Below are 21,227 nucleotides of genomic sequence, written 5' to 3' on the forward strand. Positions count from 1 at the left end.
CTACAGACCTCTTTTTTCCTTCCTTTTCTATAGACCTCCACAGTGTAAGACTATAACACTTGACCGAGGACCAGATGGCTTAGGCTTCAGCATTGTGGGAGGATATGGCAGCCCTCATGGAGACTTACCAATTTATGTTAAAACTGTGTTTGTAAAGGTAAGCTTTCAAGTTTTAACCATTCTGTTCCCTGCTAGACATTAATTAACACTGGTCAGCAGCTGGCTTATTAGTTTATGACCTGAGGTGATGCCAAATGGTTAACATTGATATTTTCTTTCTAAATTCCCTGCAGGAACAGGTCATTATAATATTTTTGTCCAATCTGAGGTTTAGTTATGTTTAGAGGAAAATAAGCACAAATTGAAACTCCATGGAAACTCAGCAATATACATAGAATAATTAAGCTTATCCTTTTCATTTGAAATCAAGTTGTATGTGGTGATCTTTTGAAAACGGACATTCATAATATATTTACTGTCAAGGACTGACATGTTTTCCTCTGTGTTCTTTTGTAGATATTAAATATAAAGTATGTACAGAAAAAATACACAAAATGCATACCACATTTTAGCTAGGGCGTTTATAAGTTTAATTGAAAAGGAAAACGTGTTTTAAATTAAGGAGTGCTAAGCAGACCTGTCATCTGCAATAAAGCATGATTCACAGTCGAGGGATTCAATTATTTTTGAAAAGGAAACTCTGCATATAGTTGTAGTCATCTACTAAACTATCTTAAAAATGTTTGGAATAAAGAGACTATTTTGATGAAGTCATTAAGATAATGGAATCACATATGATGGTTAATACAGTGTTGTTTAGAGCCATTTTCAAAGACGACAAATTGAACACTGCTTCCTGCGAAGAGAACTAGGAGTCTCACATTTACAGCGTAAAAGAACAAAATGAATGTCAGCCTGCAAAGATTTCATCTGGCTCTTTAAGTACTAGGGTCCCTAATTTTATGGAATTTTTATTCTATTATTTTAGAAAAATACTACTGTTTTCAACCAGTTTAAAGTGCTGCTCTTGTGACAAGCTAGCTGTAGGCTTAATTTGTGAGATTTTTTTTTTAAAAGTTATTGGTATATCCAAAAATACAGGCAGCATTTGCCAATGAATAGAAGAACCATGCAGTCCTTATCCTCGGCCTAGGAATGATTTATTTAAGGCATGCTAGTTAGAACATATTTTAAGAATTTCATCATTATACGCTCCTCATTAACTTTTCCATATTTTTAATCTTATATTTAATTGCATAATTATCTTCTATATGCATGCCTTAAGATGGAGTTTTTTTTAAAATCGGATGTCTGTGTTTAATCATAATTATTTAGGTCCTATAGAAATAGGAAGAATCTCTCCACCCTTACAGTAAAAACCAAGACAGCTTGAGCAGTCTTGCTTTCCAACGCTTAGAAAAAATTGCAACTAGCAGTGGTTTGGGGCCTCGTGTTTGGGGTATGAGCTGAGAGTGGAATTTAGGGCCTCATCCATCCTGGACAAGTACTGCACAAGCAACGTCTTCCCCAGTCCTGGAATGGCTTTGAAATCATCACTTTTACCCTGCTCTGGTCAGCCTCCGTGTGAGCTTTCTGTATCTGGAAACCTTGGATTCTGGAGTCTATAGCTTTGTTTGATAAAGCTGCTTTTGTTCCTCACTTATCTTTTGTCCCACTGGGGGTCTTCTTTATGGATAGAAAGTCCTTGTTTCTATGAAATCGCTCCTACTAGGCAATTCCCAAAATATTCTTTATTAATTTTAGTTGCTACCAACTGCTGTACTAAACAGCCAAAAAAAAAAAAAAAAAAAAAAAAATCCAGCTACTCTGTTGACTGCTAAATTCACTCCCAGATTGGAATCTCAGTGTTAGAACCATTTTGGAGAAAGGCCTCTTTTGTGTGTGTTCATCACGCCTAATGGTATAGGGCGCCGGGAGCAATGTGTGTGTACATGCAGAGCAATTTGCATTCTTGTTCAGCTCTTTTTCTTTGTGTGGGCTGAATTCTTTCACAAGTAAACAAGTCTACTTTATAATTGCAGGGAGCAGCCGCGGAAGACGGGCGTCTAAAAAGGGGCGATCAGATCATTGCTGTCAACGGGCAGAGTCTAGAAGGAGTAACCCATGAAGAAGCAGTTGCCATCCTTAAACGGACCAAAGGCACTGTCACCCTCATGGTTCTTTCCTGAACTGACTGCCAAGCCACGTGCTCACCTCCTACTGTAACCGAGTAGAACTGTTCATGTGGAATCCTGTGTTCACGGGGGAAAATACAAGGAAGGAGAGAAACATTTAGGGCTTTATTCCTGACAACCAAGCATTGATTTTCCCACCTCCCCCCGCCCCCGTTTCATGGTCCTAAACTCAAAGAAAGGGATATTTGCATAGGTAAACCAAAATGAGGTTTTGAAGATATCAAGCAATTTTTAGTCATGTGGACAAAATTATTATATGCTCATCTTGGTACTATGAAAACAAAATAACTCAAAGGTGGACAAGAAAAATGGCTTCAGAAAATTAGGATCAAAAAGTAAAAATTAAAAAAAAAAAAAGACAATCTTGAGTTTTAGAAAAGTGCCCCAATCTGGCTGTCCATCCCCCCCAAAAAATGTTCACAATCATCTTGAATCATCTACTCTTTTAAAATTGTGAACTTTGTGACATAGTGTTCTTCTTCCTCTAATAAATATTTTTCTGCTAACATTGTTTAGCAGTCTTACTAAGCTGTAAAACAAAACCGTATTTAATGCACATCTTGGTGTTCATTTTCACTTTTTGACCTGCTGTATTTTCATGTTGTTATAAGTAAAATAAGGGTGCTCCCCTGTGTTGGCTGCAGTTCTGGAAGTCAACCATCTAGTCATGGAAGACATAGAAAAGAACCCAAAACTTAGTGCTGACCTAACAGACTGATACCACATTGAAAATATATTAGTATACTGTACTATTGTTTTCCATTAGTAATAATCCTGATGACAGAGAAAAAGGCAGTGTGTTAGTAATTATTTTGGTTTATGCCATTAATAAATTGACAGAAAAATTAAGGGGTTTAACGTAAGTTCATTTCTTTGCCGTGTATTAACATCTTATAATACAATAGTTTAAGGAAGCAGATGGAGCTGTTTACTGAGACAACTGGTGAAGAATTATGTGTTCAGTCCCATTTTAGAGCGTGAAACTCCTACATTAGAATCTATAAAGTCACTTTGAATATTATCTATATTTGTAGCAGGAGTCGTGTACAGATATTTTATTATAAGCATTCTTGTGTAAATGTGAAGTGAATAAATAAGTTTCTGTGGTGCACAACAAAACAGTCGATGATTTTTCTGTTCTTCATATTGGGGGAAAGTTTTATTTTTCAGGATTTTCTGTTTTAAATTGTTGAATCTCACCATACATGCAATATAAAGAACTCTAGACTCCTTCCTGGTGCAAACACTAGTGTTTTACCTCTCCAGCGCTCTCTAACACCAGAGAGTCAAAGGCTGCTCATGAGCTGAGGAGGATGACATAGGAGGAGAGGTGTTCTGCTCTTGCTTTTCAGGGATGCTGCAAATTCAGTAATATTGTATTATTATATAGTTATAAACCACTCAAATGCTTCAGATGGAATTTTCTTCCTGAATAAGGCAAGACTACATGGAGAACAGAGCAAGAAAGCTGTCTCTGGGTTCTGTCTCAAATTAGCTAGTGAGAGTGCATTTTCTCTCACGGGGTCTCTGTAAAATGATAGCTCATTCCAGTGAAAAGCTATATTTCTCAAATATAAGAAAATGTTTTTATATAACCTTCCTATGAGTAGTCCATTCAAAACTCAAAATCGGTGCAGACTGCAACAAATCTTCAGGCAGGCAGTCCTTGTCAGCTGAGGTGCTTGCCTAGCCAAATCCATCTTTTTCTTCTGATAAGCTATAGGCTTTTGGCCATCTTTTAATGACTCTCTGATGTGAAGGTATGACTGAATCCTTGCCTTGTATACTATGGATGCTGAACTTCTGCAGGTTTGAAGTCAAACAGATTTTAGTAGGGGACACTATTAGCAGCCCTGGGAAAAAGTCAAGCAATCAAATTGATGTTTGAGATAATATGTTGAAGTACTGCCCTTCCAACACCTGCCCCCAGAAAACAAACAGCCAGGTGCATGTCTTAATGCTGTCCTAATAGTCCATACCCACCTGAGTCTCAGAATGCAATCTTTTTCCAGTGTGGTTAAAGCCAGACTGTATTAGGATGGGTCCTGTCTTGTGATTGTGACAACTCAGCCGTGTGGGAGAAGATGGCCTTGTGAAGAAGGAACCAAGGACATCAGCCCAGGCATGCCTGGAACCATCACCTATAGACACAAGGATCCATTCCTAGGAAGCCCTTTAAGGAGACATCTTGATTTCATGTTCCTGACCTCCTGAATTGTGGGAAAATAGACTTAACATTGTTTTAAGCTACCAGTTGGCAGTACTTTATAAAGGAATCCCTAAATAATTAATAATGTGTTTTATATCTTGAGCTACTATGACTGTATTTGTCTAGCAAGAGATTCTGCGCTGCTATTAACAAACATAAGGAGGAGGGATAGGAGATGACGTTGGAAAGGAAAAAACATAGATTCCACCAAGTCTAAAAAGGCAAAGACACGTGCTTCTTACATTATTCTTTTCTATAAATGCATGGGTTTATCGTGATGTAAGAAGGACATCCTTGGGCAAACAGTTGAAAATTAATCTTACAGTATTAGTGTTGTATACGATACGAGACAATAGATTGCCTATAAATTCAGTGTTATTGTTCAGTTAAACTCGGAGACAACCACAGATGTCTGGTGCTGTTGCTCATTAATGCCGAGGGATAATTAGAGCAGTAATGACGTGTTAACTTCACACTGACCCATTTGTAGCATCAGAAAGAGTAAGGAGCATAATAAGTCCATGGAATTCCTGTACCAGAAGATTGAATCATGAAGGAAAAGACAAAAAAGAGGTCTTTTCTTTCCTTTTTTTCACCTTAAGAATCCTGAGAAAGCGGATGTTGACAGACATGAGGAAAGGAAGGGAGCTCTTTCCTTGTCTGAGGTAGATGGCAGTAAGCCCATTTAGATTTGCTCAGGTAGTTTGTTGTCTGAATGCCAGCGCCCCTCTTCAGATCTCTGAGTGAAGCTGGGAGTTGAAAGGTTGCCTGCAGAGAGATGGGAGGATTGGGCTTTGTGCTTTCAGTGTGGGAATGTCAGAGCTCTCATCGCTCGCTTCCCGCAGCCCTGCTGTGTTGTTTCCAGTTCATGACAGATCTGGAATGCATTTGATTTGTGCAAAGATGTCCCTGGACTTTGTCTACTAGGAATTAATGTTAAACTTTGCCCTTTCAAAGGGAGCTGTTTGTAAGGCTAGATTGGCCTCCATTACTTCAAGAGATAAAAAATAAAGCTGTTGGTGCCAAGAAAATGTCTATATAAAAGAGTACGAACCCCAGGGAAAATAAGTATTCTTAAAGTGATTTCTCTGTTTTTTTTTTTTTTACATTTCAGCTTCTCTTGCCTCAAGATACAAGTATTCCAAATTGTCCATTTCATTGTAAACTGAAGGCAAAATATCTGTGTAGGCATTTGACTGTAAGCCAAGTGCTGAAACTCTTAACGGAAGTTAGAAATTGTATCAGAGAGGTAAATGGGTGATAATAATCTCAGAATTGTCCCACTGAAAATATTTGTATTTGGATGTACGGTGCTCAGAAGACTGCCGTAGGCACCTATGTGGAGCGGCTTTCCTTTTGTTTTAGCACTGAGTGTTGTTTCTTAGGAGATGGTGTCTGCAATCCTGTGGCAAAGCTGGTCCATGCCATTGCCTGGCATTCTTCTCCCTTCACACCTATAATTTTGTCTTTTCATGGTGCCCCAAAGTTCCTTCATGTTCTGTATGCATGTGTGTGCGTGCGCATGTGCAAACGTGTGTGTGTGTGTGTGTGTGTAATGTCTTGTGTGGCCCATTTCCTCTACTTTATCCTCGAGTACCTTCCAATACTCTATCTTCTACTTGACACATTCTATTTGTAAGGCTTTCCCCTGAGTTTTCCAAGCTATTGAGTTTTTCAATTCCATCTTCATTTCAAATTGAGTTCTCTTTAACATGTCTCTCTTTTGCTAAGTTCAGTTTTTTAGTCCTGAATTGTCTTCCTCATTTCATTCAGCTGTGTGTTTGCGTATCCTTGGACATCACTCAAGTGTTTATTCCTACCCTCATTAAGTTCATTCGGCTATTTGTTGTGTCGTTGAATATTCTGTGATCCTTTCTCTCTTCTTACCATGTGTGTTCAGAAATACACTTACATTTGGGAAATATGCATTTTCTTCTTTCTGGAAATTGCAATCCTTGCCTGAGTCTATCTGGCAGTATTACACATAACACTTCCATTCCCCTAAATGTCCTTAACTTAGATGTACTTTATTCCATTACATAAAATGTACAAGTTTATGCTGTGGAATAATGCTTTTGTGCACTGCCAAGATTTGTCACTCGAACTGGTTTAATAAAACACTGACTGGCCAGTAGCCAGGCAAGAAGTATAGGTGGGATGGACAGACTGGGGGAATTCTGGGAAGAAGGGCAGAGGCAGGAGTTGCCAACCAGCTGCAGAGGAAGCAAGATGAAAACGCTGCACTGAGAAAAGGTACCAAGCCACATGGCTAAACATAAATAAGAATTATGAGTTAGTTTAAGTGTAAGAGCTAGTTAGTAATACGCCTAAACTACCAGCAAAATATTTATAAATAATATAAGCCTCCTGTGCAGTAATTTGTGAAGCAACTGTGAAATGGGGCAGGACAGAAACTCACCTCTGACTACAGGCTTGCTTGAATTTGGAAGATTAAGTGAGATATCAGAGTATAAAATATTTCCATCGTGCTAAGAATAAACAGAGGAGTTCGTGCTTTTTTAAAAGATACAGAACAAAACCATTTAATGTTTTCTTCAGTCTTTAACTTTCATCTTTTTATTCAGTGTTGTCTTTTTTCCTATATACAAATGGATACAAAAGTTGGCTAAAGTCATTTAAAATTTTCAAAATACCAGTGTTTTTACAATCTTTGTAGTACTTCGCATGCCTTCGTATTTATTTATTTGTTGTTTGTTTTCCTTTTGTAAAGATTAGTTATTGTCCCAGTTAGTTTTATGTCCGCTTGACACAGGCTAGAATCATTTGAAAGGAGGGAATCTCACTTGAGAAAATTCCTCCATAAGATCTAGCTGTGGGGCATTTTCTTGGTGATCGGTGGGACTATATCTGGGCTGTAGATCTATTGCAAAGCAGGTTGAGTGCATCCCTCGATGGCTTCTGCATCAGCTCCTGCCTCCAGGTTGCTGCCCTGTGTGAGTTCCTGTCCTGACTTCCTTCAGTGATGATCAGCGATGTGAAAGAATAAACCCTGTCTCCCACGTGTCGCTTTGATCTTGGTTTTTCAGCACAGCAGCGGTAACCCTGACTAAGACTTCAACTTGAATTGTCTTGAGAGCAAGCTTATTTCACTACTTGTCTGAGAAGTCAGTATAACTTACCGTAACTACAAAATAATATAAGCAAAAGTTCGATCTAGGTTCTCTTGTCTTAAGGTGAGGCCTGCTCCTTGTTAGTAAGGGAGAGTTGCTATTGTCATCAACTCCATGGAGACTTTCCTGGACTTAAAAGCTGAAAGTACTTTAGTCTTTCTGTGATGCTGTATTTGCTAGTGCCTGGGCCACCTAAAGTGGTGTGTTTCCCCCTTGGCAACTTATTCCACTGCAACGAGAACTTTGTTATAGGAGTTTTTTCTTCAGCTGTGAAAGCTAGCTAGTCATCTCCTAGCCACAAAAGCTGCCTAATACTCTTCACGCTATAAGGTGTTCACTAAAATGAATCAAGACATGATATCCATTGACTTAGTTTTGGCAATCCTAATTTGAAATAAAGGACGAATGATATAAATTAATGAAGCAAAATTAATGCTGTGGTAATATTAAATAAAGCAAATGTCTCTTGCACCTGGAATGCTCTGCAGATGGCAGGCTTTCCTAATTATGCACCCTGCTGCTTTTAAGTGTACTGATAGAAAGTCTCTCAGCTGAGGATAAAATATGCACGTGATGCCTCTGGGAAAAGTTGAGGGAGGCAACCAGTATACAAATCTTATTGTTATGAAAAATCTTTAAGTGAGATATTTATGTGTTTTTTTTTAAACAAATCATTACAATCATTGTCTTTATCTTTTCTGAGAATGTTGTGTCTGGAAACGATTTTCCTCAAGCCAGTAAGGAGGTACTTAAATGCCATCATGTTCTTATTAAAAGAAATAGTTTGCTAATAGAGTCCTAAATAATTTTCTAAGTATAAGTCAAACTGGTTAGTTATTGCTGGTTATAAACCTAATTCTTCGGCAAGTAACTTCTAGAGAAAATACATTACAATACTTAGATTAAGTACATAGGCAATGATCTGCTACAGAATTTGCAAAAACCCTGAGCATCGAGTCCACATGTGCACTTGTCACACACACACACTGCCAACTACTTATTTTAATTTCAGAATGATGGTTTAAATAATTCTTCTAAAAATATTTAGTATGCGTACTTATTTTTCTTGTAATTAGATACCTATTGAATATTTCTCCTTGTTATAATTAGATATACGTTGGTTACTGCACAGAGAGCACACCTGGGTGGTGCACAGGTTTTTATCTCCCAGTCCCAGAAAGCCTAAACTGGGTTCCACCTCTTAAAGATTATTGGTTAACAAGACTTTCCTTATTAGTTTACTTATATTTTCTGAGTAAAGGCCAAGAAGCTGGGGAGATGACTGCACCCCAGAATATCTGCAGCAAAAGCAAGAGGACCTGAGCTTAGCTTCCCAGCACCTATGTAGATGCCAGGTACACATATGTAACCCCAGACCTGGGGCGGGGGCAGAAACAGGTGCATTCTTCAAGATCAGTGGCCAGCTGTCCCCGTCCAGTTTTTCAACTCTGGGTTTAGTATCTAGCCCTATTTTGAAATAATGTGGAGTGAAAAGAGGATAGGCATTCCGCTGCGCTCTCTGACCTCCACACCTCCACACAGGGACACTTGCACACGTGCTTGCACACATCCACACTAACCACAAACATGTACGTGTACTAACGACACTAAAAAGCAAGCCTTTTGGTGTAGTCTTAGATGTCTTTCAACTGCTGTGTGTGGATTGCCAGTGTGTGGCATGGTGGGTGATAGCACTTGTAGGAGGTAAGGCTTGCCCAATAGGACACTAAAGCATTTGAGGCATGTCCTTGAAACATGTGCTGAGACCTGGTCCCTTTCTCTCTTGGGGGCCCCCACCATGTTATTCTGCCTCAGTACAGTCCCAGAAACAATGGCCAATGTAGCCACAGGCTAAGACCTGGAGACCCGGAGCCCAAACAGAACTTCCTTCCTTGTGAGTCATGTGATTTTGTCACAGCAACAGCTAACTCATCAGTAAACGATGCTCCTATGCGATTTCCACCGATATAAAGAAGGCTGTGTCTGGTGTTGATAGGAAAAGATTAGGGGTTTTAGTTGTTGTTTGTTTTGTTTTTAAAAACATGTCATTTCTTTAGAGACTCAAGGGACTTAGTCTTAATTTTACTAAATTACACATTTAAAAAATAAAATACTGTCATTTGGATAACAGCCACCACATCACCCACATGCTTGCAGGTTTGCAGGCACTTGGTGCTTTCTGGTCAGTAGGGTTTTTTTCTAAAGTTTTCCTGTCTGTTCGGTACATCATTTTCTGTGATGGTGTCATCCGTGTCCTCCCGCACCTGTTGCCTTCTTGGGTTTGTGTTTATTGTGGAGCATAGCGTTTTATGCTTCAGAAAACTGCTAAAGGCCTCATGCTAAAGGAACTGGAGATTATTCAGAAGTGAAGAATGAAGAGTTGGGGCTTTGGCTTCCTGAGCCTTAGCCTCCTTACTACAAGACAACTAGCTAGGCCCTCTGTGCCTGTCTGTGAAACGGGACTATGGACCACATCCTCACTTTGTGTGTTTTATCAAATGAGAACAAATGTCTGCACATGTTACTATTAAAGCATCCATATGCATTAAGAGCTGTAGTATGCAGAGTGGGGTTGCAGGAGACATCAGAGGCAGTGGGCTACCACTGTTATTCATTATAGTCCAGCTTCATAACAAACTTACAAAGCGCCTGCCTCATTTCCATTTCATGTCTCCATAATTACTGCCTAGAAGGGGAAGCTGAGTACAAAGAATTCCAGACTGGAAAGTGCAGCCTCCTCCCTTGGTTGCATGAATGTGCCTTAGTATTACAAGAAAGACTTGCTTTCGATGGGAGTTTCTTAAACCCAGCAAGAGTTTTTAGCCATAATTGAAGTGTCAGTACTTACATAATAGGCCAGATACTTAGCTTTCAAACTAACCAGGAAATTGTGTGATTTCAGTCATTTATTTTATATTTCCCTATTCTTCCATGTCAGATTAATTAGAAGAAATAGATCCATTGCCATGCTTTTTAAAGACACAGTCATTGAAAATGCAGGGAAACAGGAAATCAGATTTGCTGAACTCAATAACCTTCTAGAAGATATTGTGTGAGATCCAATGTTTACTTTCTACTGTGTTAGGTACCTTTTCAAATGGCACCGAGGCCTTTGTGTGTGTGCGTGTGTGTGCATGTGTGTGTGTGCGTGTGTGTGTGTGTGTGTGTGTGTGTGTAGCACTTGCTGTCCCAAAACTCACACCCTTCCCCTCTTCTTCTTCTTCTTCCTCTCTCTCTCTCTCTCTCTCTCTCTCTCTCTCTCTCTCTCTCTCCTCTCTCTCTCCCTCTCCCTCCCCTCTCTCTCCCCCTCTCCCCCCCCCCCCTCCCCCTCTCCCTCCCCCTCCTTCCCTCCCTTCATCTCTTCCTCCCTCTATATAAACCAGACTGACCTCAAACTCAGAGATACATCTGCCTCTGCCTACCGTGTGCTGGGATTAAAGGGGTGAGCTACCCCCACCTTGTAACCTTTTGGTTGTTTTTATTGTTATTGTTGCTGTTATTTGGGGTGGGTTTATGCTACAGATTAATAATAAAGGGGAGAAAGGTAAAGTGGAATTTACCTATCTACTTCTAATGACTAGAGCCCTGACATACCCGGCTGGTAAGCAAGAGGCACATCCTCTGCCTTCCAGCTAGAAGCAGACAAACAGTGCACAAGCTACCTTTCTCACTCTGGAAATTTGCAAGGCAGCCTTGGCCCTCACTTGGCGGTTGGGTGTTTTCTGAATATTTGTAAAGGAAACCATGCATTTCAAATACTGGAAGACAGTGAAAGACAAAGAATGGCATCGAAACATTAAAGATTTGCAGTCCTAAAGATGAGCACGTGGCCACAAATGTGGAGCAGTCGCTGGCAGACAGGTGTGTCCCTGTGTGGATCGATGTACTTACATATCAGAATTGTAACAAATTTCTGAAGTGTGAAATTCTCTGGAATGTTGCCCTTTCTGACCATATTTTGGGGAGGTATGATATACTTTCCATGATTTTGCTACTTGGTTATGAGGTAGTCCCCTCTGTATACTGTGAATACCACTGGTTAATAAAGACACTGCTTTGAGCCTAGATCAGAGCATGGCAAAACAGAGCTAGGTGGGGAAAACTAAACTGAATGCTGGGAGAAAGAAGGCAGAGTCAGGGAGACACCACAGGGAACAGATGAGCTGGAACTTTACCCGGTAAGCCATAGCCACGTGGTGATACAAAGATTAATGGAGATGGGCTACTTTAAGACATAAGAGTTAGCCAGAAATATTCTTAAGCTATTAGCCAAACAGTATCGCAAATAATATGGTTTATGTATGATTATTTTGGGGCTGAGCAGCTAGGAACAAATAAGCAGCCTCCTACAACAACCTAGGAAACTTATTTCCAACATTCAAGGTAAAAGGTAAAAGATGACTAGATATTCTACAACATTCAACATAAGTGTTCTGAATCAACTTGAAAGTTCTCAGCTGCTAAAGAATTTGATGAGATTTTAGAATATCAACATGTTCTAAACATTAATGGAGGAAAAAGAGATTAGTATCACAAGTCATGTTTTCCTTCTCTAAATAGATTTCTTTGTGGAATAATATACCCCCATGAGATTTTATAACTCTAACTATGTAACAAATACAGTTTTAAAAAAGATGTATTGTAATTTTGTGGAGGTGAGCATGTCTGCATGAGTACACGAGCCTAAGGAGGCCAGGTGTGGGAGTCCCGAGAACTGTAGGTACAGCCTGACTTGGGTGCTGGGAAGTGAACTCACCCTCTGGAAGAGCAGCAAATGCATTTAACCATGGAGCCAGTTCTCCAGCCCCCAACGAAGGTGAGCTGTGAAATCAATCTAAAACTGTATCATGGGATCGTTTCTGTGGTTCATTAAATCAGTGTGGGTAAGTACTGGTCATTGTTCATACATATCTAAGTATTTCCTCTTTGCGTTTTTAGCAGTTTGATTAAAAGTTACTACATTGACAAGGCACTCTCTGCATATAACATCTGTCATTTTCCTGAGATAGACTCTAGAAATAAAATCTTGCTACTGATACAATAATTAAAGAATAACGTAAACATAATTCTGTAGAACTATGAAATGGAATATAGTTTTTATAGCAGTTAAGCCAGAACTCTGGAGATCAAGGTTCTTTAATGTCTATGGGCTTGTTGAGCCTCTCTAGGTTTCATCCAGGAAAGGAGCAGGCCCAGAACAAGTTCTGCAGCTTCCAGAAAAAGATCTACACATTGGAAACACATCTGACCAGCATGAGAGATAAACATATGTTTGTATCGAAATTCATGGAAGATAAGCATTCTTTGCATTGAATCTACAAATGCCTATAGATCAGGGAGATGAGATCAGTGAATCAGAAAATGTTTAGGGATAAAAGAATAGTCCAAAAGGAAAGGTTCTTGTTGCTTCCAGATTCATGGAGATTATAATATCCCAGAGAGTTGATTATGCAGGGTGATGGGGCCCAAGGCCTGCTGGTCTCCTATCTGGGGTCTGTGTTGAAGTTTCAACCTGCATCTAAGAATATTATTGTCTCATGCCTGATACATACACAGGTAGGCTTTAGCTGACCGAGTTATGTCATCTCTCATTCCCTTTTGCCATTGTCTGGCCTTTAGGATTATATTTAGTATCACAAAGTATTTCATCTGAGTATATAGATTTAAAAAGTCACAATTGATCAATTAAAGAAAAAGCCCTCATCTACTTGTAGCATGGTCTGTCCATCATCTTTAAGAATCTTTAAGATGCTTTATAACGTGCTTTACTGTTTTAAGCTATATCATGTACTCAGTTTACTATGTTAGAAACAATAATAATGCAAGAGTTTTACTCAGAAGTGGAACTAGTGGCAGGAGGTGAGGAATGGATGAAAGGGGACAGAGGGAGAGGAGGAAGGGAGTTTAGAGGAAGGCAAGAGCATTTGGTTCAAATCTACTGTGGGATTTCTGCCCCAGGCTATGAAAGTCTTCTGTAGTCAGTGGGTGAGCCCATTTTCTAATTATCATTTTGGATGAAAGGCAGAACTTATAAAATCTTAGATACAATTACTAACTTTATAAATACTTGCTGAACAACAAATGTGAATTAAAGATTATAAATATATGATAGAATCATTTGGGGATATGATTGGAAATAGAAAAAAAGGGGAAAAATCCACAAACAATGCAAATTGGACCAATAAAAGTTTTCATCTGCTGTCTCTTCTATTCATTTTTTAATGTTTTAATTTATGAAGAAACTGAGAGAATGGTGGTATGTTATGGGCATCTTTCATACAGTGAAGAAATGAGAAAATGTGCATTTTCTCCAGCATATGAGTTTCAGAAAGCAACTGCTGCTTGTTTTGTTTGTTTGTTTGTTTTTGGTTTTCTTGCAAGTTCATAAGTTTTTATTAAATTATATAATTTTTACAAATTTTCACCTCCTCCCCTCCTCCCATTTTCCTTTCCCTTCCCCCACTTCCCCTCTCCCTCCCTCTCCAGTCCAAGGAGCAGTCAAGGTTCCCAGATGTGCTGCTTGTTTTTTGCAGAGACTCCAGAAGCAGGGACCAGCAGCTGGTTTCCATGTGAACACACGGTGTCTAAGCAGATGCAGGCAGCATGATTCCAGCCTTTCAGAATAGCAATTGTTTTGAATTAAATCTGATTCCAAGACAGTCTTGATTATAAAACCAAGAAGTGTGTGATGCATACCTTACTTAAGACCACTTTTCCAAACGAAGCACAACATCTACTGGCAGCGTCTTTATAGAAATTACCATCCAGGTGTTATTTACTCCTTGATCTATACCATGGCCAATATAAATGATAATCACACTTTTACTATCCATTGGTCCTGCAGTGGCTGGATTTGTTTGTTTGTTTGGAGCAACAGAGACTTTCTTAGCTCCTAAAGAATTTCCCTTGGGATGATTGGGTACCAAACCATCAGCCACACTGAGCTTTTGAGGTTGTTTTCTCACATCCAAGAAGAATAAAAAGCACAGGCATGGAGTAAGAGAGACAAATAGACTGATTAAGGAAACATTGGAAATAATTCCTAGGAGTAGAAGAGGCTCCGTTAGGAAAACAACCAGATTGCTCTGTCTAGTGACTTTTTTTTTAATGGAAGAAAATGGATGGAGACTAAGGTAATATTCCTTGTGATCAACCATTTGAGCTCATCTCAGACCACATATTAGGGAGATCCCATATTGCACACATGCTCCCTTGGCCCAGCCACATGTGATGCAGTTAGGAGAATGATATAAAGACCGACTCGTGGCCACCATGGTACTCTACCCTTCGGTTTATAAACGCAAAGTCTTTCAGAAGCTCATGGCAAGTGGTATGGGAAAAGTGAATTAAGGTCCACACCTAGATAATCCAGATGACACTTTCTGATAAACTATCAACTACATTTGGCCTATCTTTATGTACACTTCTCTAGTTTAGATTTCCAGGGGGAGGGGGTGGTATATTCAAAATAAAGTTTAAACAACTATTGAATTTTATACTCGAGTTAAGGAACAATATCCTGCATGAACATTTTAGACAATATTTTCCAGAAACAGATGGCAAACTAGTGACTATAAAGAAAGCACTGATACTATCTTTCCTCCATTTGCTTCTTCAGCAACCACACGACACTTGTACATAGGCAGGGTATGTCCATGTTGTTCATAGTTCATTGCAGTGGGTTCCCTGTAATCCCAGCATGTCTCTGTCTCTGGGGTTGTCTGTATTCTTGCTCTACAGAGAGAGCAACTGCCACCACATCCCCTTTTTGGAAGTGAGGTATTATTAGTTAAGATGCTAGATACGAACAGCCCATTGACTGCGGCTGAGCTGAGGATGGGAGGAAGCCAGCAGGGCAGGACCACAGGTCCAGCCCACTATGTAACTGTAGAAGCTGAAGGATACAGATCACCCTCAGAATTGCCCCAAGGTCACCTGCAGCTGATGCCTGAAACCCCTTCTCAGCAAATGAAGAAACCGATGACTATGGGCATCAAATGATTGCGTAACCAAAGCAGTTTTTCTTCCCTCCCACCTTCCATCTTCTGTAGTAACATGATATTCCTGACTGCTCTAAAGTCAACACAATGGAGACAAACGTTGGTTAGAATAAAGCCAAGTTTCTTTCAAGGGCCTGTGTCTTGAGAAGACAGGTGAGGCTCACTCTTCTCCCACAGACCTTAGGGAATTCAGTATGCATAGGCATACTGGGTGCAGGCTTCATCATTTGGGGAATGTGTCTTTTCCCCCTAACGAGAACACTGGAATTTACTTTGACATCCTAAGGCTGGGTCCTGTAATTCTGTAGACAAAGTTAACAGTGTGTTAAACATCAGAGCGGTCCTGTGTACTTTCTGTTCGTAAAGCTCAGGAGTAAAGAATGAGGAGGCCTCTGGCTTCTATAATCTAAGGAAAGATTTTCCATGGGAAAACTTCTTAAGGGTTTTGATGAAACCTGGCTTTTCTTCAGAATATCCAATGCCACAAAGCGCAGATTCCAAAGCCCACTGGCATATTCTGCCTGCCATTATTCACCCATTTTTCACTTTTGCTTTCCTTTGGGCTCATAAATCTTACCTCTATAAACACTTTATCTCATGGAGATGAAGACTCAGGCTTTTCACCAAGGCATAATCAGTGGTTTACTCATAATTTGTATTCAAAGAAATACAGCCGGGCAAGGAAAAGAATATGGGTTGTATTTGTTTTATCACATCATAAGCATTGAACCTTTCATAGACTTATTACATCCTTAGGCTGCCACAGTTAGAGAAGGGGTGTGAAACTACGCACCCCTCAGGGGACATCCCACAGGACTTTTCCTCACATCACATGGTACTCCATTCTCTTCCTCCACCTCACACATGGGTGGCCACTTCTTGCAGTTGCTCTTTGCCATAACAAAACACTCTTCATCTTCAACTCAAACCAATTTTAACTGTGGCCACCTTTGTTAGGTAGATTTAGCATATAATGAAACTCCTGCTGAAGCAGGAGGATCATAACTTCAAGACAAACTTGAACTTCATAGTGAGATTCTGTCCCTCAAAGAAAAAACTGCATAAGAAAACCATGGCTAGGGAGGATGGGGTAAGCAGGGCTGAGTGTGTTCAGTTTAGAGCACAGGCATGCTTCATAGTTACGTCTTCAAGTAAAAATCTCTCTCCTCCCTCCCTCCCTCCCTCCCTCCCTCCCTCCCTACCTCTCTTCCTCCCTCCCTTCCTCCTCCTCCTCCCCCCCCCCCCATGTGTGTGTATGTGTCTGTCTGTCTGTCTGTCTGTCTGTCTGTCTGTTTGTCTGTCTCTGTCTCTGTCTCCAAATCAAAGGATCTTTTACTAGCTATCAAAGAAATATGCAAAATTTCAATCTGGAAAAAAAATTGTTAGAAAATGTGGTTTCCTATTGAAAAGTACTTTTGCTCTCTCATGGTTTTCAGAACACGATGGTCAAGGAGAAAGAAAGAATGGAAAAAGCAGAAAACTTAGGTGAGAAGGGGAGGAAGGAAAGAAAGAAGGAATCCTGCACTGTAGGTACTGCAGATTGGGCCTTGTCCGAAGTTGTCCATGAGTGATATAATTGTTATACTCATTTGCAATTGACTCACACTCTTACGCCACTCCTTTCTCTTCCTCATTATTTGTGTATAAGCCACGTCTCTCAGAGCAGTCACTTACAAACTCCAGAGATGAACAGAGTGTTCTAGAGTGAATGAATTAAATGGGTTTATTCTTAATGGGAAAAAATTCTTAACGCGTGCCTGGGCACGTGGCACACACCTGCATCCTCAGGAACTTGGGAAGCTGGAAGTGAGAACTACGAGGGCCCAGCAGTTTTATACCAACATGGGAAACAGAAACATGGATCTCAAACAAATCGCCGCCACTATCAGCAACAACAATAGAAACCTTAAAAAAGTCTACTGGGAGAGGGGTACCATTTCATTTCAGTTGGTATATTCTCTGAGTCTGGCAACCAGAACTGTGGAGGTTTTCCGTGGTGAAAATACTTAAGTCCTCATGCAGAGTACAACTTCAACTCCTAAGGGTCTTAAGTTCCAATTTTTCATTTGAGACTAATTGGGGATGGTAGGGTGCTCCGTTTTGGATGTGGTCTGAATAAGACCCACAGGGGCTCATGTGTTGGAAGCCTGATCCCTAGTGTAGCAATGTTATGATATGGTGCACCCCTTAGTAGGTAAAACACAGAGGAAAATAAATAAGGCATTGTGAACTCTGTCTTCAGAAGGATTTGCATAAGTTTTCATGGGACTCTCTTTGGTTCTCATGACGGGTTAATATAAAGGAGTTAGTCTGACCCCTTCTCTCGTGGTGTGTGTGTGTGTGTGTGTGTGTGTGTGTGTGTTTCCCTCCCCTCTCTTATATGCACATGCACCTTGCTTGCCACTGCGATGATGCTTGCTCTGTGGTCTTCGGTGTTCTTCAGCATGTTGACCGGATGCACAGCTGAGATGATGCCATGTTCTTTGACTTACAAGACTGTGATTTAGATAAATGTTTCTTGACAGCGTACTCAGGGATTTCATTATAGTAACAGAAAATTGACTGGTAGATGGTACATGGTAGTTGAAACCAGAAATTAGAACTTAGCTTGCCACTGATATAGTTAACAGTTGTGAGTATAGACTGAGTTGAAGAGGAATTAATTTTTCTCCCTTGAGTTTGAGTGGAAATTATTAGTCTGCTCAAAGAAATGGGCACCATGGGAAATGAGGCAAAAAGGCCTAAGTTTCCCCAGTGTTCTACTGTAATCCACATCTTTTTGTCCTATGACCCTTCCCCATAGCTCCCCACTGCTTACGAAGTCTAGGGAAGACATCTCTAATGAAGATTCTAGTGTCATATGTATCATGCTAAGAACATGTGTGTGCTTCTCTGTTGATAATCTGTCCCTCAGTACAGTGACTCCAGGAAAAAAATTCTCTCACTCACATATCTGAAGCACCCCTCTTTTTGAGTATGGCCCATATTTATTGCCAGTATCTGCCCTTGCTTTGGAAGGGGTTCAGCTGTGCAGTATCCTCTTCCTCTTTGTGATCTCCATATATGGCCTGGAAACATAGCTTGCACTGAACCCCTCTGCCTACCCCCTGATGCCAGCAGTGGGACACCCTTCTTTCTTGAGCGAAAGGACTCTTTTACTCTTTCAGTGAATCCTTCTGGGTCTTTACAGGATTGACTCTCACTGCAAAAGTTCAGAAAAATGGATTAAACTTTCATGGTTGATTGACTAGCAACCACCACTATTGTGTATTCTGATGAAATAGTTTCCTGGAGAAGCTAGAACTGGGGGTGTGTTAGATGTGTGTGAGGGAAGCCAGGCTTAGAAAAGGAGGCTAAACAGAACATGTGCAGATTTAGAGGCAAGGCCTTGGGCATTCGATGTTCTAGGCTGAAGTGTGGGTCCTTCTTACAACTCTGATTTCCTTTCCCACCATGTGGCTTTGTTTTCCTTTGGTCTACATGTGTCTCTGAGAACATGTGTTTGGGGATCAGTTGTTGAGTCATGATCTTGTTGCAGTTTTCCTTAGGCTGCTGATTGCATGAGAGATGAATGCTATTCTCTAAGTATTGGGGTACCTATCACTTAGCTTTGAGTTTTCTGTTTAATCCCCTATTTTTCTGAGTGTGGCACTTTTTTTTCTATTTTCTATTTGGTCAATTTTTCTTTACTAGTTTTCCAAACCCAGTTGACATAGACTGCCTTTCTCTAGGGTGACCTTCTCCTCATTGGCTACTGTTAATCACTCTTTCCAGCCCTCTGCCTGCAAGCCTTTGCTTCTCATATGTCCCTGCTTAATAATATAATATGCACAGAAGTGTGTCACGTGGAAAATACCGAGAATATAATGGACACACATCTTTATATGGTTTTACTTGTTAAAAATAGAATCATATGTGGTCCAAAAATAAAATGCCCGAACATTGATTAAGAGGTGTGTTTTGGGAAATATCAAAGAATCAAACATAGCAATATATCATAATAACTCTTCATTGAGTGAAGAATATCATTTTTGAAATCTCTGTGATGAAAATATCTGAAGGGATTAAAGTTCTGAGCACCGCATTTGGGGAAACCCACCTCTGTGGCTGCACACTTTCATCTGATATTCAGCCATATGTTCTCTCTCCCTCCTCAGCGTCTGCAATAAAGAACTGGGTCTCTTTCTATTTGTATGAATCAGAGCGGTTAAACCACACAGCAGGCCATAACACGTGCTTCCCTGCTTTCTTCCCCTCTCTTAAAGAGTGGGGCGCTTTGTCCTGTAGAATCTGGACAGAGTCTACCACAAGGCAGGGCTTATTGTCGAGGTATTATTCTATTAACTGATTGTTGGACAGCATGAAGGAAAACTTCAGCGTGGTGTGGGCACTGAGGTTGACTAGGACCAGAGAAGAAAATGATAGGTCAGTGCTTGGCTACTCCCTAAGTTATCTTCTGTAGTTTAGTTGATGTTGAAAATGTGAAGCAAGGGTACAAACCAGTCCTTTGATGGTCCCTGTGTCTAACTGGGCTGCTCTCACTTTGTACATTCAGTGTGTGTGGCTTTTTTAGATTCCGATCTTCTGCCATCTTTATTGTCCAATTTCACGCAAACATGTACTATAAGGTAAATATACTACTATTCCATACTAAGTAAATGTCAGTCCTGCCAATAAGATTAAGCAGTTTGGTGAATGTGGTGGCAGGTGCCTGAAATTCCAATGGTAAAGAGGCTGAGTCAGAAGGGTCAAGAATTTGAGGTGAGCCTGGGCTACACAAAAATCACAGTCTCAAAAAAAATTTAATCTAGTTCCCTAATGTTATAGATGAGTCATCTTTAAAATAGTCAACAATCTATTATAAAACTTGCCATTGAAAACCATATTTTCTAGGATGTGATTTTTAATTTAACTGAAGTGTTTGGAAGTACGTTTCTTTAAATGATTAAATAATTTAATATAATCTCACCATGTTCTATGTGGAGGGAATTAGCCAAGGCTTAAGTGTGTACATTGAAGCTGGGGTGAAGGGGACAAATGGACAACAAATGACAGTTGTCAATAGTTGCTTAGCTGAGCTCACTACAATCCAGACATAAGACCATCCCAGCTTCCAGCCATCAGCATGAATGGTTCCACCAGGAGGCCACCGGAGACAGTACCCCGCTTCTACTACCTTCACTGAGGAAGCCCCTGCAGGAGAGCAACTTTCTCAGTGATTCTTAATCATGCCAGTGACTCAAAGTTGCTCTAGTGACTGCACCCATAGTGATGTCAGACAAGTGTCCATATGCTGCCACCGGCTGTAATTGGGACACTTGGAACAAAGACTACGCCAAGGAGGCGTTTGATTACTGTTGTGTTTCCTATTGATACACCAACACAAATTTGATTTAATGTCTCTATTTGTGTATAGTGGTTTCAATATCAGGGTGTACTAATTTAAGGTTTGGGCAACTCGCAGAGCAAGTATGCACCATAGAGTCAGTCGAAATGTATATGACTAGAAAGCCATCCACTAAGTGGAGGGACAGCAAAACGTGGGTTATCTTAAGATTAGTCCAGAACACCATTAATGTGTTTATATAAATTTATAAAGTTGTTTCAAAGAGAAAAGTTAGAAACTGTAAAGTCAGAATTATCTAGAGTAAATGAAAATGATAGATGAGAAAGGCTCGCACCCCTGTTAAGG

General features: G+C 40.2%; 1 protein-coding gene across 8 annotated transcripts in view; it reads left to right on the forward strand.

The window, feature by feature from the left end:
• Mpdz (multiple PDZ domain crumbs cell polarity complex component) overlaps nt 1–3,314 on the forward strand; it is a 155,989-nt gene extending 152,675 nt beyond the window's left edge. For all 8 annotated transcript variants that reach the window (XM_038333928.1, XM_038333930.1, XM_038333931.1 and 5 more), the window contains 2 exons: nt 34–157; nt 2,043–3,314. In XM_038333928.1, coding sequence (XP_038189856.1) covers nt 34–157; nt 2,043–2,189 — 271 coding nt within the window. In that variant the 3' untranslated portion in view covers nt 2,190–3,314. The remainder of the gene's footprint in view (nt 1–33; nt 158–2,042) is intronic.
• Nucleotides 3,315–21,227: the final 17,913 nt, after the last annotated feature.

This window comes from Arvicola amphibius, chromosome 6 (assembly GCF_903992535.2).
Source record: "Arvicola amphibius chromosome 6, mArvAmp1.2, whole genome shotgun sequence".
Taxonomy (NCBI): domain Eukaryota; kingdom Metazoa; phylum Chordata; class Mammalia; order Rodentia; family Cricetidae; genus Arvicola; species Arvicola amphibius.